At 56.2% G+C, this 16,688-nt stretch overlaps 1 protein-coding gene across 4 annotated transcripts in view; it reads left to right on the top strand.

Annotated features, from left to right (window-relative positions):
* Nucleotides 1-16,688, top strand: part of PITPNM3 (PITPNM family member 3) — a 79,974-nt gene that overhangs the window by 58,245 nt on the left and 5,041 nt on the right. For 2 of the 4 annotated variants that reach the window (XM_074342451.1, XM_074342450.1), the window contains 13 exons: nucleotides 829-1,018; nucleotides 1,388-1,510; nucleotides 1,628-1,684; nucleotides 1,926-2,110; nucleotides 4,485-4,657; nucleotides 5,910-6,080; nucleotides 7,296-7,490; nucleotides 8,024-8,172; nucleotides 10,630-10,746; nucleotides 12,711-12,827; nucleotides 13,113-13,261; nucleotides 13,547-13,696; nucleotides 14,497-14,680. In XM_074342451.1, the coding sequence (XP_074198552.1) occupies nucleotides 829-1,018; nucleotides 1,388-1,510; nucleotides 1,628-1,684; nucleotides 1,926-2,110; nucleotides 4,485-4,657; nucleotides 5,910-6,080; nucleotides 7,296-7,490; nucleotides 8,024-8,172; nucleotides 10,630-10,746; nucleotides 12,711-12,827; nucleotides 13,113-13,261; nucleotides 13,547-13,696; nucleotides 14,497-14,680 (1,960 nt within the window). The remainder of the gene's footprint in view (nucleotides 1-828; nucleotides 1,019-1,387; nucleotides 1,511-1,627; nucleotides 1,685-1,925; nucleotides 2,111-4,484; nucleotides 4,658-5,909; nucleotides 6,081-7,295; nucleotides 7,491-8,023; nucleotides 8,173-10,629; nucleotides 10,747-12,710; nucleotides 12,828-13,112; nucleotides 13,262-13,546; nucleotides 13,697-14,496; nucleotides 14,681-16,688) is intronic. The other 2 variants (XM_074342453.1, XM_074342452.1) reach the window with 1 other exon arrangement.

The raw sequence follows: 16,688 nt of genomic DNA, 5'->3' as shown, positions 1-16,688 counted from the left end.
AGAGCTGGGTTACCCAGCCCAGGCCTGATCTCCAGGAAGACGAATGGCCCGACGGCCACTGGAGAGGACAGCGAGAGGGGCCACCCCTCTCCCCCAGGCAGCGCCTTGCTGGGCCATCAATCACCCCTAATCACCGCTGGGAGGGAGCTCTTTCTCAGCTAATTAAAATCTCTCCGGCTGCAATCGAGGGCTGTTTCCTCTAATTTGTGTTCTTTGGAGATGAGGAATGGCTGTTAGGCCCGCCTGGCCCACCATGAGGGCTCTGCCACCTGCCCAGGGTGCCTTGAGTCCTGTCACCTGCCCCAGTTTCCATCAGGTCCCTAGTGGGATTAGTTTTGGGCCCTGGGTCAATCTGAGCTCGACGATGGGGTAAGGGCAGGATCTGGGTAGGGTGTGCCTACAGTCCTTGCCTCTGCTGTCCCTCCCCGCCATCTGGGTCCCACGCTTCAGGGGACAGAGGTAGTATGGGTGGGGGTGAGGGCAGGCACAGGCAGCTGGGAGCTGGTCCCAGATGGGGCTGAGCTGCCCAGAGAGAGGGAGGCAGGGAAGTGAGGGGGCCCATGCATGGGCTGGACAGTCAACCTCCTGGCAGTGGGGATGCTATGTGGGAAGGCTCTCTTAGTCCTTTCTGGGGTCACAGACTTTTCTGCAAAGCCCCATGGCCTGTGCTTTTGGCTCTTCTGGCTCCTGCCTGGGTCCTCCTGAAGAGTCCCCAAGCCAAAGGCCCAATGCTTGGCCAGCACGTGCTCTCTCTTGCCCCGTCCGCAGCCCCAAGCCCACCCCCTCTGCCTGATCCCTGCTGGGCTCACCTTGGCCCCCTGTCTGCAGCCTGAACCCCTACAGCCACGACGAGGGCTGTCTCAACACCAGCCAGGACCACGTCCCTCTGGCCGCCCTGCCCCTATTGGCCATCTCCTCCCCGCAGTACCAAGATGCTGTTGCCACCGTCATCGAGCGAGCCAACCAGGTCTACGCAGAGTTCCTCAAATCCCCTGATGGGATTGGCTTCAGTGGGCAGGTAGGACAGCAGCCCTCCCCTCCCCGTCCTGGTCCCTGCCCGGAGAGAGGCTGGGATCTGCCTGAAAGATCTAGACCAGGCGGTTCTGGAGCTGGAGCTTCTGAGATCCGAGGAGGCTTTTGAGATCTTTGGATTTGTCCTCATTTTACAGATAGGAAAATTGAGGCCAACATCTGGGTTCTGCTTTTGAGTGCATGCCAATCCCTGGCTAGATATGACCCCTGACCCTAGCCTGGTCCCCATCCTTAGGCTGACCTTCCTGTCCCCTTACTGGGACTCTCAGGGCCTCCCTGGGCCAGGCTCTGGCTGGGTGTGGGGGTGAGGGGCCAGCAGTGGGCAGGTCTGCAGCCCCAGCTCTGCCTTCTCCAGGTGTGTCTCATCGGGGACTGTGTGGGGGGCCTCCTGGCCTTCGACGCCATCTGCTACAGCGCAGGGCCCGCGGGTGACAGTCCTGGCAGCTGCAGCCGGAAGGGGAGCATCAGCAGCACCCAGGTGCGGGCGGGAGGGTGGCAGTGGGGGAGGGTCTGTCCTTGGGAGCCCCGCCCCGGCCCCCAGGGAGCAGGGCCTCTCCTGGGGGAGTACTAGCCCTTCCTGTTTGTGCCCTGACAGCCAGGTTACAAAGTATCGTATCACCATCCCACAAGAGTAGCAAGATTGTCATTACAGGTGAGGAAACTGACGTCCATTTAGGGTTAGGTCCCCCGACGGCTGTCCAAATTCCCACTGGGTCTCTGAGTCCTTTGGACCTGGGGCACAGCCCTGTGCCTAAAATCCCACCATTACTGTGTTGTGGCTCCTTTTGGAAGGAGTCTTAGGAGAAAGGGGTTCATTTGTGCTGGGGGAGGAGGCGGGGCCCCAGAGTCTCCAGTGACCAAAGCACCCTCCTGTCCTCTGCTTGGCCGCAAAGGACACCCCAGTTGTGATGGAGGAAGACTGCAGTCTGGCCGGCAGCAAGCGTCTCAGCAAAAGCAGCATCGACGTCTCCAGCGTGTTGGAGGATGATGAGCCCAAGAGGCCATTGCCACGGAAACAGAGTGACTCCTCCACCTATGACTGCGAGGCCATCACCCAGCATCACACCTTCCTATCAAGGTAACCGCTCCCTGTGCCTGCCTGCCTGCTAGCAAAGCATCCGGGGGAGAGGACCTTGGCCCAGAGTCATCTGGGAGACCTGTGACCAGTCATGCATCCCAGGCCCTTCCACGGGGTGGGTGGGGGGACCAGAGACTGGCGCTGAAATGCTGGGACCAAGGCCACTCCCCCACGGACCCTGTGCTGAGACCCGGGACTCGGCATGCCGTCCCAGCTGCACCCCAACTTGCAGAGACCGGCACAGTCGGTCTCGCAGAAAGGGTATAATGCCACCCCCGCCTCCTTCACGGATTGTTTTAAGAATCTGGTGAAAGAACAGATGTAGGTGTGTTTTGTGTTTCTTAGTATTTCTTAGTATTGTGTTCTTAGTAATTCCCAGATGGGGCTGCAGGGGCCAAGTAGATCAGGGACTTTCTTGGGATCACACACAGCCAGTTACTGGAGGGCTGGGGTCAGCATTTCGGTCTCCCAGTGCCCAGCACCCAATACCCTGTTATTCAAAGGCCAGCCAGGTCCCCATGGAACTCTCCACCCCTTAACCGTCTAGACAAGACGTGTTGATGGACACTGGTGACATGAATTCTCTGAACACTTAGGATTCAAATGGGTATTAAACATAGATCCAGACTGGAAGGAATGCCTCCTTTTTTCTTCCCTTTCTCCTCGATCCTCTCCTTCCCTCCTCCCTCCTTCTTTTTGACCCAGATGATAAGTAGCATGAGGTCATTATGACATTTGGAAAATATATCCTTTTCTCACTGCTAATGCTTTGGAGTTTGCCTTTCAGTATATTTTTTTTACCTGCTTTGCATATAGTTTTACTTAAAAAAACTCTTCTTATATTGTGATCTTTTCCTCAGATAATTAAAAATACTTGGTAAGTATTCTTAATAATATTTTATTGAGTGAAAGGATAACATCTTCCGTCGTCCTGGTAACTGGACACTTTAGCTTTTTCCGATTTTTGCAAGTATAAACAACACTCCACTAACATTTTGTGCATAAATATTAATGTATATATTAGGGTTTTCTTGTTTGGATAGATTCCTGGAAGAGGAATTATTATGTCAAATGCTCTGCATATTTAAATCTCTATTTAAAGTCCCCCTGAAAGATTATCCTTTAGAAAAGCAGCTACATTTCAAGTCAGGTTGCAAGGTAAAAAATCAGAACATTTCTTCATCCTTGAAAAATCCTTTCAGGGATTTGGAGAGTGACATGAAGTTGGAGTCTCTCGGTAGCTGGTCCAACACCGCCAGCTTTTCCCTCTGGTTTAGGGACAGATGGCTGTTTCTTTGGCAATTAAGTAGTTGGTGTGTGTTTAGGGACCACGCTGTACATGAAATATGCATTGTTTGACACCAGGTCGCTGTCCTCACTGCAAGATGCTCGCACTGCGAGAGGCAGAGGGAGTGCGGGGATTCAGCTTCAACTGCCCAGACCCTCCCTCACCCACAGAGGATGGCGGGCTCGCACCTATTATTTGGATTGGTATTTCTAAAATTGCCTTTCTCCTCCAGCCTGAGTATTTTAGTGGAATTTGCATTCAGTTAATGGATTCATAGATCATCCATCCCATGGAATTTTCTTCACCCCTGAGCGGTACCTGCGTGCAGCTGGAAGGTCAGGGAGGTCCCTAGTTTTCTTGCTCATTCTCGGCAGCTGGCTCTGGGTCTGTGGCTAAACGTCAACTTTGAACTCTTTGGGACAATCGGATGGGAATGGTTGGAATTCTGTGTGTCTCAGGTTTTTCTCTCTAAGCTCTGCTTCTTCTACCGGCTGGAGGGGAGGGAAGACCCAGCTGTTTGCATCTGTGTCTGTGGGTTGCCTGGAACATCAGTTACAATGAAAGCCCTAACTCTGGCAGGACCGACATCACCCAGCTGGTCTGTAGACTGGCCAGGCTGGGCTTCTCTGCTGGACAGGGAAGGAACTCAGGCTGGCCAGCACAAGACCAGCACGATGGGGCAGGCCTGCCAGTGTGGAGGAGGCTTCGGTTTTCAGGTCCTCAGTCAGTTTTAGTGAAGACAGTTTTACTGGATCATGGCCACCCGTGTTTGTGTCTCGTCTATGGCTGCTTGCATGCCTTGTGGCAGAGTTAAGTAGATGTGTTGGAGGCCACATGGCCCCCAAAGTCTGAAATATTTAGTATCTGGCCCTTGACAGAAAAGTTGGCCGAATGTTGGCCAGGCCTTGGTGGTGGATACTGAGATGGTCACCAACTCATGTGGCTGACACAGCAGGTGGACTCCGGGTCTGACCCCTGCTCCAGAGGTGGAGAGCTGGGCGCTGCACACGCAGACTGCTAAGTGCACACTCCCACACGCTCGGTCCTCCCCTAACCTGCACTCCTGTGTCTTCCTCCCTCGGGCAGCATCCACTCCAGCGTCCTGAAGGATGAGGCCGAGCCCCCTGCGGCCGGAGGGCCCCAGCTCCCTGAGGTCAGCCTGGGCCGCTTGGATTTTGATGTGTCCGATTTCTTCCTCTTCGGCTCGCCCCTGGGCCTGGTCCTGGCCATGCGGAGGACGGTGCTGCCGGGGCTGGATGGTGGGTGTGGTACAGGCCGGGGCCTGAGATGCCTTTGTGTCACTAGGCCACTGTGTCAGGGCCTGAAACTGGGGAGAGTGGGGACAGGGTGGGTCACAGAGTAGGGGTAGATGGAGAGAGAGGAGAGAAAAGGATTTGGGGGAGGAGGGAGAGCGGGGCGGTTTCCACAGATGGGGCAAAGGTGAGGCAGCCCTGATGGATTTCACTGCCCCTGTCACATGACCTGGGCTGATTTGTGCCCCCATTGTCCTGTTGCCATGCTCTCTGGGGAGAGAAGCCCTACTGCATCTCCCCAGTGCCTAAGCAGACCCACTGCAGCCAGGTCAGTCTTACTGCCCCCTACAGACCCCCAGGCTCACCACAGTGCCTTTGCTCTTGCAGTCCTCACGGCCTTGAATGCTTTCTGCCCAATCACCACCTCCATTCCTCTAAAATACAGAAGTGATTTGTACCAGCAGAAGGTTTAGTAATGACTCTGAGGATTTAAGAGGCTAGAGGCACCTGGGAGGACAATGGATCAGGGCTTCTCAAACAGCTTTTGCATCAAAGCTTATCAACAACCTACAGTATGGAACAGATAAGAAGGGAGCGGCTTGGGTTGAAGTGGAGAGAGGAGGCAGAATCCCGTGGCCGCCCTGAACGTTACTAAGGAACCCCAGGGCTCCCTGGATGCTAGACCATCCAGTCCCCTGACGAGTGGGACAGGGAGGTGCACTGATGAGGCGGTCTCAGTGGTGACACCTGCTGGTCAATGAGAGAAGTGTTCTGCCAGCTCCGGCAAACTAAATACTTACTACCAGGCCTGGGAACTGAACCTGTTGCAAGGAAGGGGCAGCTGATCCCAACTGACAGATCAGCCTGAGTTGGCTTCATAGATCAGGTAGCAATTAAGTGACAGCTGGAGGAATTTAAAAATCTGACCAATGGAAGTAGGGGAGGGAGTCCTGCTAGGAGGGGGGGCAGCTTGAGCAAAGGCATGAAAAATGAAAGCAGCAGGCCTGGCTGGGGGGTCATCGAGGTCCACCATGGCTGCAGTGCTGGGTGCCTAAGCCATGCTTCTAGATGGGGCAGATTGGCACAGCCTTGAATGCCAAGCTGAATGTAACGGCTTTGATCCTGTTGGTAGCAGGGAGCCATGGCAGGTTCTTGAGCAGAGTAGGCTACTCAAAGCTGCACTCAAGGGAGCCTCCTAGGGCTGGGGAGTGGGTGCTCAAGCCCCCCCCCCTCCCGTGTATCCTCTTACTCCACCCAGGTTTCCAGGTACGTCCTGCCTGCAGCCAGCTCTACAGCTTCTTCCACTGTGCAGACCCCTCGGCCTCCCGGCTTGAGCCACTGCTGGAGCCCAAGTTCCACCTGGTGCCACCTGTCAGTGTGCCCCGTTACCAGAGGTTCCCACTGGGCGACGGACAGTCCCTCCTCCTCGGTAGGTGCTCTGGGTGAGACTGTGCGCTGAACTGGAGGCTGGGCCCCAGGCAGGCAGCACTCCAGGGCCACCTTCTCTGGTACAGCCCCTCCAAGCTTTTAGCTGGTAGAATGACTAGACTCACCTGAGCAAGGTCTGTGTGCTCTGGGGCAAAAGGAGAACAGGAAAACAGCCGAGTCACGTGCCTTCGAGCAGCCCACCTGTGTGAGAATTGCCCTGTAGGCTGCATCTTTGGGCTCCGCCCCCTGACCTGCCTCCATGGCTGGGGGCCAGCAATAATACTCAGACCTGATTGCAAATCAGGGATCCATGCTGAGTGCTCGTCCCAGTGCCCAACCTCGACTCTGGAGGTGCAAGGCAGGGAGTGTGTCATCCTGGTGGGCTTCCCGGAAGAGGCGGCTTCCCGGAAGAGGCATCTTCCAACCAAGGCATTTGGACAGGTGGAGAAGAGCTGGAGGATGGGAGTTGGAGGGCTCTTCTCAGTGGAGGGAATAGCAGGAGCAAGGGCAGGTGGGTTTGGGGGAGGGCCAGTGGCCTCTGGGGCTCAAGTGGGGTGAGCTGGGCACGGGCCGGGGTGAGGCCACGAGGAAGCCTGTAATGGACAGTCAGGGGCTTGGTGATCAGAGCCTTGGCTCTGTACCCCAGTTCAGGAAGTTGAGCCAGAGCCTGTTCAGAGGCTTGGGCCAGACTTGGGGGACAGGGATGCTGTGTGTGTGGCTCATTCAGGATTGAAGCCCAGCTTCTCCCCCAGCCCCCATTTCAATGGAGACTTAATTTCCAAAGTCCTGTTTTGTCAGATTCCGTCGATAGAAGGGGCTCTCAAACCTCCCTCCCCTGTCCTATAATGTATCCCTCTTTGGTGAGGGCATCCCCCGCCCCCAGAGGGTGTCCTAACTCCGAGGCTGGAGGCCCCACTCATTTCCAGGCTCAGCCACCATCCTCTGGCCCAGAGCACGAGGTTATGTGTCACCTGTGACCTCGGCTGGTGCTTTTGGGGCCAGTGTCCCAGAGGCGTCCCTCGCAGCTCTATTGAGGGTGGACATGATGATTGGGACCCTGACTTGTGCCTGAGTAACCCGAAGCTTAGAGGAGGTGAAATGAACAGTGTACTATGGTGAGGGGGTCCTGACAGGCCCCGGGTGGTGAGAGGTGCAGGCTGCCCTTTGGGCAGGTGAGTGAGCAGGCCAGGCCTTGACTATGAAATTCTGCCTCCAGCTGACGCCCTGCACACCCACGGCTCCCTCTTCCTGGAGGGCAGCTCCCGGGGCAGCCCGCCGCTCCTGGACGCCCCCACCTCGCCCCCTCCGGCCCCAAGATCCCAGCGCCCTGGGAGGAGGATGAGCCAGGGCAGCTCCCACAGCGAGAGCTCGGAGTCCTCGGACAGCCTGGCCCCCATGGGCGCCTCCCGCAGTGAGTGAGGGTCTCCCAGGTCCTGCCTGGATTTGTGGGAGAGGGCCCTTCCTCTAGGTGGCCGCTGGTTCACTGCCAGGGCTGCAGAGGGAGGGCAGGGGAGGAGGGGAAAAAGAAATCCAGACTGAGCTGGAGAGAACTTTGACCTCTGACCACGGACCAAGCCATGACCTTGCCAGGCTTCAGCTGAGTGCTATCCTCAGCCAGAACCCTAATTCCAACGTTCAGTGTTCCCCTTGGGAATCCCTGCTGACCTGGGGTGTGAGACTGTGGACATCTCCGTGGGTCCAGCCCCCATCATGGGGACCAGTTTGCAGCAGGGTGGGTGGGGGATGGGGCTGGTGGGTTGTGGACAGTGGAGGGGGAATGATGTGTTTCCCCGGGCTCATTTTGAGCTGAGTGCTCTGGCCTCAAACTTGTGCTCCGAGAGACACATCCATCCTTGGGTCTGGGCCCCAGGGTCCCACACTGCCCCTTGTGTCAAGGTCTGGGGGGAGGGCCACTCTGTCCTCACCTCCCTCTCGGCCCCACAGTCACAGCTAAATGGTGGGGCACCAAGCGCATCGACTATGCCCTGTACTGCCCCGACGTCCTGACAGCCTTCCCCACCGTGGCCCTGCCCCACCTCTTCCACGCCAGCTACTGGGAGTCCACGGATGTGGTGGCCTTCATCCTGAGACAGGTACTGCGGGCCCTTCCTGGGAGGGCCCAGCCTTCTCTGGAGAAGAGTGTTAACTTGCAGGCCATGTGGGACACTGGGAGCACACTGGAGCACGGCAGACAGGCGGTGACATGGACAGACAATGGTTTTCATAAGGAACACTGGTTTCTCGCCACTGGTGTGGTACTTTCTAGAAAATGAAATAGACGCACATAGGAGAAGGGGCCCATGTCTCAGCTTGGAGACTGGAGTCATCAAGGCCTGGTCCCCTGTGGCTCTCAGAGTCCTCATCTGTAAGATAGCTGAGCAGAGAGGCCAGCGACTGAGAGAGAGCCTGGGGGGGAGGGGAGGCTAGGAGGTGGGGGAGGGGGTCGGATCACATGCAGCCTTGATGGCCAAGGTCAGGATGTGCATATTATACTGGGTCCAGTGAGAAGCCATTGCAGGGTTGTAAGCAAGGGAGAGATACCACCTGACTGTATTTTAGAAGGAAATTCTGTGGCTGTGGTTTGGAGGGCAAGAGAGTAAGTGGGAAGCCCACTGAGGCAGGCGTAGGAGCCTGACTTTGAGGTGGCAGCTTGGGCTCGGGAGCTGGTGGGGGAGGTACCAAGGAGCTGCTGGGTGTGAGTTGCTGGGGACAGGACCTGCCGATGTCTGGGCTGCCAGGGAAAGAGGGGACTCGGGTGACTCTTGGTTTCCACTCTTGTGTAACTATGGAGTGCAGTGTCCTAGGGTTGGAAGGGCGGGGCTGGATGAGGTGGGGGATATCGCATCTTGCGTCTGGACCTGGGAGGGGTGAGATGCTAGTTGGATGGTGGGAAGGAAGGCGAGTGGTGAATCCGGAGCTCAGGGAAGACGTCAGGCTTAGAGATAAGAACGCGGGGCCATCAGAGCTTGGGCGGCATTTAAAGCCAGTGACGGGCGGCCCTGCTCTTCAGGCCAGTTCCCACTTGTGGGCTTTTTCCCCGACACCAAGCGAATCTCTGACCCCAGCTGGGTGTTTCCTTTGATCTCGCTCAATTCTGACATTCTCTGCCTGGAGACAGCGTCAGATCCCACAGGGGAAGGGCTCAGTCCTACAGCTGTGCCCTCCCCAACCCAACCCCTGGGCTTCTGATCGACCTGCTATAGATCGGAGGTTCCAACAATCCTCTCCTTGGGCAGCTCACAGAACTCAGTTTACTTTTACTAGATTCCTGGTTTATTATAAAAGGCTTTAACTCAGGAAGACCCAGATGGAAGAGATGCCCGGGGCCAGGTATGGGGGAGGGACTTGCAACTTCACACCCTCTCTGAGGGCACCACTATCTCCAAACCTCCACGTGTTCACCAGCCCAGAAACTCTCTGAACCCCATGCTTTTGGGTTTTTGTGGAGGCTTCATTACATAAAAGTGATTGATGAAGTCATTGGCCACTGGTGATTGAACTCCAACCTCTAGCCCCTCTCCCCTCCCCGGAGGTGGGGGTAGGGGGTGTGGGACTGAAAGTTCCAACCTCCAGTCACAAGGTTGGCTCTCCTGGCAACCAGCCCCTGTCCTTAGATACCAGTCAAATCACCTCAATAATATAACAAAAGACAACTTTGTCCCTCTCACTTAGAAAATTCCAAGGATTTTAGGAGCTTTGTGCTAGAAACTAAACAGAGACCAGATATATATTTCTTATTATAGATTACAATATCCCAGATAGGAGGGGAGTTCCTGCAGATAGGGAAGTTCAGGGAGGAGTCTGGGCTCCTGGGGGAGAGAGGAGGAACCACAGAAGGAAATGGAAGAGGACGTCTTTTGAGATCAGAAGAGAAGCAGAGCAGATAGACGGGAGTGGGCCTCTGAGTTGGGCAGGACGGAGGTCATGGGGCCTTGGCAAGAATGGCTTCAGGGGCCGTGGGGACAGAAGTGACTGGACTGGGTGGTGAGGGGAGGTGGGGGGAAGTGGAGACATCACACAGGTTGAGTCTCGGGTGGAATGCCGCTGTCAGGGAGAACAGGGAAATGTGATGGTCACGGGACAGGGGTCCTAGGAGAGTTTGCTTGTTTGGCCACTGTTGCAGCATATTTAGATGCTGAGGAGACTGATCCAGTAGAGTGGGACTAATGAGTCATACAGGATTGAGAGGGGAGCTCGCTCCATCTATGTTCTTGAGTAGGAGGGGTGGGGCTGGGACCAGGGCTCCAGGTGGCCGTTGGTAAGGGTCACCCACCATATGGGGAAGGCAGAGAATGGGTAGAGACACAGGTGGCTTCTAGGTTTGGGCGTAGAGAGCAGACTCTGCTCCTCCCAGGCCAGAGCATTTGAGAGACAGCGCTCTGGCCCCCACTGTCAGGACAGGTGGGCAGAGAGGCAGATCCTGGGGCTCCCAGCCTCCTGAGGGTCCCAGGCCGGGAGGTGGGGCGGTGTTGGGGAGGGCCCTGACACCGTGGGGAGGAGGGAGAGGAGTCCAGCCACCAGACCCGGAGTCCTGCTGGGCTGTTTGTCAGGTGATGCGCTATGAGAGCGTGAACATCAAGGAGAGCGCTGGCTTGGACCCCGCGGCACTGAGCCCTGCCAACCCCCGTGAGAAGTGGCTTCGTAAGAGGACCCAGGTCAAGCTGCGGGTATGTGCTTGTGGGAGTCGCCCTTGGGTGGGGGCTGTGGCCTCAGGGAGGTGGGGCTGCCCCGGGGGTTGAGGCATCCACTGGGCTGGGAAGGGCTTTGATTTGTTCCTCGAAGCTCTGGGCTTATATGTGGTGGGATCCACACTTAGCCGAGGCGCCCAGGGCTGCAATGGAGGTAGGGGTGGGGTGGGGAGTAGGTGAGGTGGTGGAGCTGGTTCCCCGTGGCCTGGCTCCATAGGAGCACCATGGGTGGTGGTCCAGGGCACTGGGGATGGTGAGGAGATGCCAATTATGGAGCGAGTGCTATATGCTAGGCCTCTGCATTTGGGCACATGGAGTCTGAGAGAGTCCTCCCCCAACGAGGGGCTCACAGCCTGGTGTGGCATTTGTCACGAGAGAGGGAAGCACAGATTAGGAAGAAGAGGGAGAGAAGGAATGTCAGGGCAGGCCATGCAGGGCTTCCCTGAAGAAGCGTCACCTCTGCAAGGTATTGAAGTATGAATAGGAGTTTGGTATGCATACGTTCATTTATTTACTCAGCAAACAATCGTCAATGCCCACTGTGTCCCAGACGCCCTGCCAGGGAGTGGGGCAGAGGGATGTACAAACAGAGCCCTGCAGAGGTGGGCACTTCTAGTCTTGTGGGGACACCAGGCATGGGCCTCAGAACAGTCCTAAATGGCAGGAGGTAATCAGGGTTCCACGAATCAGCTTTTTTTTGGTAAACATATTTATGGAGACATAACCACATTTTATACAATTCACCCACTTAAAATGTGCAATTCAGTGGATCTTCGTATATTCATAGATGTGTGCAGCCGTCATCATGGTTAATTCTAGAACATTTTCATCGCCTCCAAAAGAAACCCCTTACCCTTTAGCCGTCATCCCCCTCTTCCCACCCCTCAGCCCTAAACCAGCCATGTACTTTCTGTCTCTATAGATTTGCCTATTCTGGGCATTTCATATGCTGGAATCATCCACCATGTGGTCCTTTGTGTCTGGCTTCTTTCGCTGAGCACAATGTTTTCAAAGTTCATCCATGTTGTAGCCAGTGTCAGTACTTCATTCCTTTTTATGGCATTATCTTCCCGTGTGTTTCTTTCCATGAACCAACTCTTCTCTCACCAGTGTTCTTGTAAGGGGGCTGGCATCCCCCACTTGCCTGTCTCCAGGTCAGTGTCCATGACGGGTTCTTCTCTGTGTCCTCAGGGACCAGTGCGGACGAGGTGCCTGCAAATGTTTGTTGAGTTGAATTAAAATACCGTGGGAATTGAGAGGACTCTTCAGGGAGTCCACAGAGGGCTTCTTGGAGGGGATGAAGTGGAGTGGGGGCGATCAGGGCCAATGTAGGCCTTTGAGTTGCAGAATGAATTGTGAAGAAGGACGTGGGTGTTGGCAAAGTTAAGACAGATAACGTGATGTCCACGATTGCTCCAGGATAATCTGGTATGGCTTGGGGACGGGGCTGGGGATCCAGCCAGGGAAGAACGGAACCAGAATGTCTGTGGCTGATGCCGGCCGCAGGAGGCTTCCTACACTGTTCAGTCTGTTCTTGTACGTTTGAATCTCCCACGAAGAAAAGACAGATGGTAAACGGCTACTGGACGAGAGCTGGGATGTGGAAGGAAGAACTGAGGGTGACCCACAGCTTCCAATCTGGGCAACTGGAAGGATGCCAGGCTTGGAGGACTGGCTGGTACCTCCAGGCCATGGGGAGGCTCAGGAGCAGAGAATGCTGGTCTCCAGGAACCCAGTGCTCCTTGGAGACGACATTAGGGTCTAAGGGTCTGTTTTCCTCATGGGTTCGAATGGGACATGTCTCGGAAACTCTCGTGGGAGTTGACAGGAAGGAAGGCAAGATTTGGCAGGTGCACATCCCTCCAGCCGATGCTGAGGGTGGTAGAAGGACAAAGCAAGGTCGTGCCCCCTTGCAGAGGCAAAGTTGGTTTCTGTCCTTCCAGAACGTCACTGCCAACCACAGGGCCAACGATGTGATTGCTGCGGAAGACGGCCCCCAGGTCCTGGTGGGACGCTTCATGTACGGGCCCCTTGACATGGTGGCTCTGACTGGAGAGAAGGTACGGAGGCTGGGCCATCCCCGCCTGGGTACCACACAGCATGTGGGGCGAGGACTGCACCAGGGCCTGGCTGTACAGGTCCGGGAGGGCGAGGCAGGAGTGAGGGACTGGGTGCCTCTAAGAAGCTGGCGTGGCTGCAGCAGAGAGAGGATGGGAGGAGGCAGGAAACAGCACCAGGCAGGACCCCAGCCCTGCGGTCTTGGCAGAGCTCCCACACCCAGCCCCTAAGCTGGGCCTTCAGCCCCACAGCCTTCAGCGAGTCCCTGCCCCCCTTGCTGCCTGCAGGTGGACATCCTGGTGATGGCAGAGCCGTCCTCCGGGCGCTGGGTTCACCTGGACACGGAGATCACCAACAGCAGCGGCCGAATCACGTACAGTGTGCCGCGGCCCCGGCGCCTGGGGGTCGGCGTCTACCCCGTGAAGATGGTCGTCAGGTGAGACCCAAGGGACGTTCTCGTGGCAACTTCACTCAGTTCCTTGGCCCTTCCAGAGGCCTGCCCAGAGGTTGGGTTCTTGGGGTGCCATCTGTCAGGCCCCGTCCCTGTCTGCAGGGAGAGAAGAAAATGGATGAGGTCGCAGCTGTGGCATCAGGAGATGCTGCCCTGATTCTCCCTCTTCCTGGCCCCGACAGAGCTCCGAGCCCAGCCACAGGCTGACCTTGGCGCCAGGCTGACACTTGACCCTGAGCGCATGGCTGATCTCAGGTGGGCACCTTTCAGGGGCGACCAGACCTGCGCGATGAGCTACCTCACGGTGCTGCCCCGGGGCATGGAGTGCGTGGTGTTCAGCATCGATGGCTCCTTTGCAGCCAGTGTCTCCATCATGGGAAGTGACCCCAAGGTCCGGCCAGGGGCAGTGGACGTTGTCCGGTGAGTGCTACCCCCCTGCAGGGGACCTGTCGCCTGGGGGCAGGGGCTAGCCGCCCTGGGGTAGATGGGCTGGGTTTTTCTCGTTTCCTCTAGGAATTCCACTGGTCTCTGGGCCGAAGCTGGAAGTCCTGGCTTCACCTCCAGGAGGAATTTACTGAGGGTCCTTGAGGAACTCCCTGCCACCTTCTAGACTTCAGTTTCTCCTTCCCTCTCCCTCCATTTCTTCTAACACTATCTGAGCAGATGGGAAAACTGAAATCCTGGGGGTTAAGTAACCTGTTGCATGGCCCAGGCTGGATAGGACTGGGGGCTCTGGAGGGAAAGGGGCCTTCCAGGAGGCTTCTGCAGTGGCCGGGAGAGTGATGGGTCCCGAGCTAAGGCTGCAGAGTGGAATTAAAGTGAGAGGGTGGAGTAAATATCCTGCCGAAATCAGTCTCACTGATTGGAGGAAGAAGGAAGGGAGGCTGAGGGAAAGGGAAGAATCAAGGGGGCTTGTCTCTAGCCCCAGAAACTTGAGTGTTGATGGCGGCATTGCATCGCGGAGAAGGAGACCTGAGCAGAGGGGGCTGCAGTGGGGACCGTTTGGTTGTGGGCATGTGGTTGGTGCCCCTCGATCATCCAGGGGAGATATCCAGGACTTGGAGGGGCTCAACCAGGACTGTGGATTTTGGGGTTCTCCTTGCTTTCCCCTAGCACTCCTCTGGCCTCTTGGGGCTGCAGCAGGTAGGGCAAGCCGCTGGGCAGCCAGTGGCCCTCCCGGGGCCTGGGCCGGGCTGGACCTTGCAATGCCGTCTCGCCAGGCACTGGCAGGACCTGGGCTACATGATCCTCTACATCACGGGGCGGCCGGACATGCAGAAGCAGCGGGTGGTGTCGTGGCTGTCCCAGCACAACTTCCCACAGGGCATGATCTTCTTCTCGGACGGGCTGGTGCATGACCCACTGCGGCAGAAGGCCATCTTCCTGCGCAACCTCATGCAGGAGGTGAGTGGCCGGCTGTGGGTGGGGCTTCCCTCCTCCTCACTCCTCCCCTCCTCCCTCAATTTGATGATGGGACGGGTGGATGCCTAGTTTGCAAAGCACATTCACATGCATTTCATTGGTCCTTGTATGGCCCAGTGAGGTAGGCATTCTTATCCCCATCGGTGAGAAAGGTGTGGCTGAGGGATGTGCCCAGGATCTCAGAGTCAGACATTCATCTTTAGTTTTCTGACCCAAAAGCCTAAACTTTCATGTCTGCGCCTAGTTACTCCTCCAGCAGAGACTTACGTGCCTGCTCTGCTCCCTCTCGATCCTCGGCGTTGGGGCTGCACAGAGGCAAACAGAACCTGGGACATCCCAGACCTGTGGTTTTCACCTTGTGCCCCCAGGACCATGGCACAGCATCCCCTGGGAGCTCACTAGAAATGCAGTCTCTGGTCCCTGCTCAGATCTCCTGAATCGGCAACTCTGGGGAGGGGGCTCAGCAATCTGCATTTTAACAAGCCTGTCAGGGGATTCTGATGCTTACAGAACTGTGAGAACTGCGCGTCTGGAGCTGATGTTGACAAGCTGTGGCCCAGGGCTGAGTCTGGCACACAGCCTGTTTTTTTTTACGGCGATGTGAGCTAAGAGTGGCTTTAATTCTTTTACGTGGTTGGGGGAAAAAAATCAAAAAAAGAATATTTTACGACATGTGAAAATTACACGAAATTCAAATTTCCGTGTCCATAAGCAAAGTATCACTGGAACACAGCCACGATCACTGGCTTGTGGGTTGTTTGTAGCCACTCGTGAGCTACAACGGGACAGTGAGGTAGTTGCGATGGAGTGTGGAGCCTGAAATGTTTACTGTCTGGTCTTTCACAAAAAACAGTCTGCCAATCCTTGACCTCCAGGAAGAAAGATAAGGGAATTGACAGTTTACTGGTGGGTGATTAGAAAAGGCCCTTTGCGCAAACAGAGGAGAAAGGACCTAGCTTTGCCCAGAGAGGTCGTGGAAGGATTTTAGGAGGTGGTAACTCTTAAGCTGTGTCTTGAAGCACGAGCATGAGTCTGTCCGGTGACCAAAGAAACAGCGTGTGCAAAGGCACGGAGGTAGAAAAGAACCTGGGATGCTCTCAGAGCTGCAGGTGTTCAGGATGAGGGTGTGTGTGGGATCAGACCCAGGCCGAGTGGGAGATGAAGTCCCAGAAGTGATCAGGGGCCTGGCCTGGGCAGGCCTTGAAGATGTTAAAAACTGGGCCAAGACCATGAACTCTCTGCTGAGGGCAGCTGGGAGCCATGGAAGAGCTTAAAGCAGGGAAGTGGCAGTGTCTGATTTGGGTGGTAGAAAGATCCTTCTGGCAGCTGTGTGGAGAACAGACTGGCGGTAGATACGAGGGGGAGGGAGGCCGGTTGGGAGGCCACTGCCCAAGCAAGAGACAGAAGGATCAGAGTCCAGGTGGTGGTCTCGGACAGAATGGAGAGAAAGGCATAGACAGGCAGGAGCGTCAGAGGGTGGAACTGTCAGGACTCAGTGATGATTGGGAGGAGGGAGTAAGTAGCTCTCAGATGTCCATCCTGGGTGGCCAGGAGGGGGCAAGGTGATCTGACCCTGATCCTGACCCTCCGTGGAGGCAGAGTCTGTGTGTGCTTTGTCACTATTACATCTTTGCCATGTGGGGCAATGATGGCATATCGTAGGCACTCAGTAAATGCTGGTAGAATGAACTGAGTGAATGAATGCAGTGAGAGAGGCCACAGAGGAGGACCAGGCTGGAAGAAGATGAGCTGTGGCCAAGGGACACGAGCCCCGTCAGCCCCAGTGTGTGGCTCAAGGGAGGGGTCTGAGCAACGCTGGTCCCCCAGAGAGCAGGAAGAGGAGCCAGCAGAGGAACCAGAAAGAGCCAGAGGGAGGGGAGGCCAGGAGAGAGGCTTCTGGGTGTCAGGGAGGAGAGGGTTTCGAGAGGGAGGGAAGGATTGCCCTTCCTGTGAGCGTGCGTGGTGCAGTGAGGGCTGCCCACTGGATGAA

Source organism: Camelus bactrianus, chromosome 16 (genome assembly GCF_048773025.1).
Source record: "Camelus bactrianus isolate YW-2024 breed Bactrian camel chromosome 16, ASM4877302v1, whole genome shotgun sequence".
Lineage (NCBI taxonomy): Eukaryota > Metazoa > Chordata > Mammalia > Artiodactyla > Camelidae > Camelus > Camelus bactrianus.
This window is presented reverse-complemented; position numbering and strand designations above follow the sequence as displayed.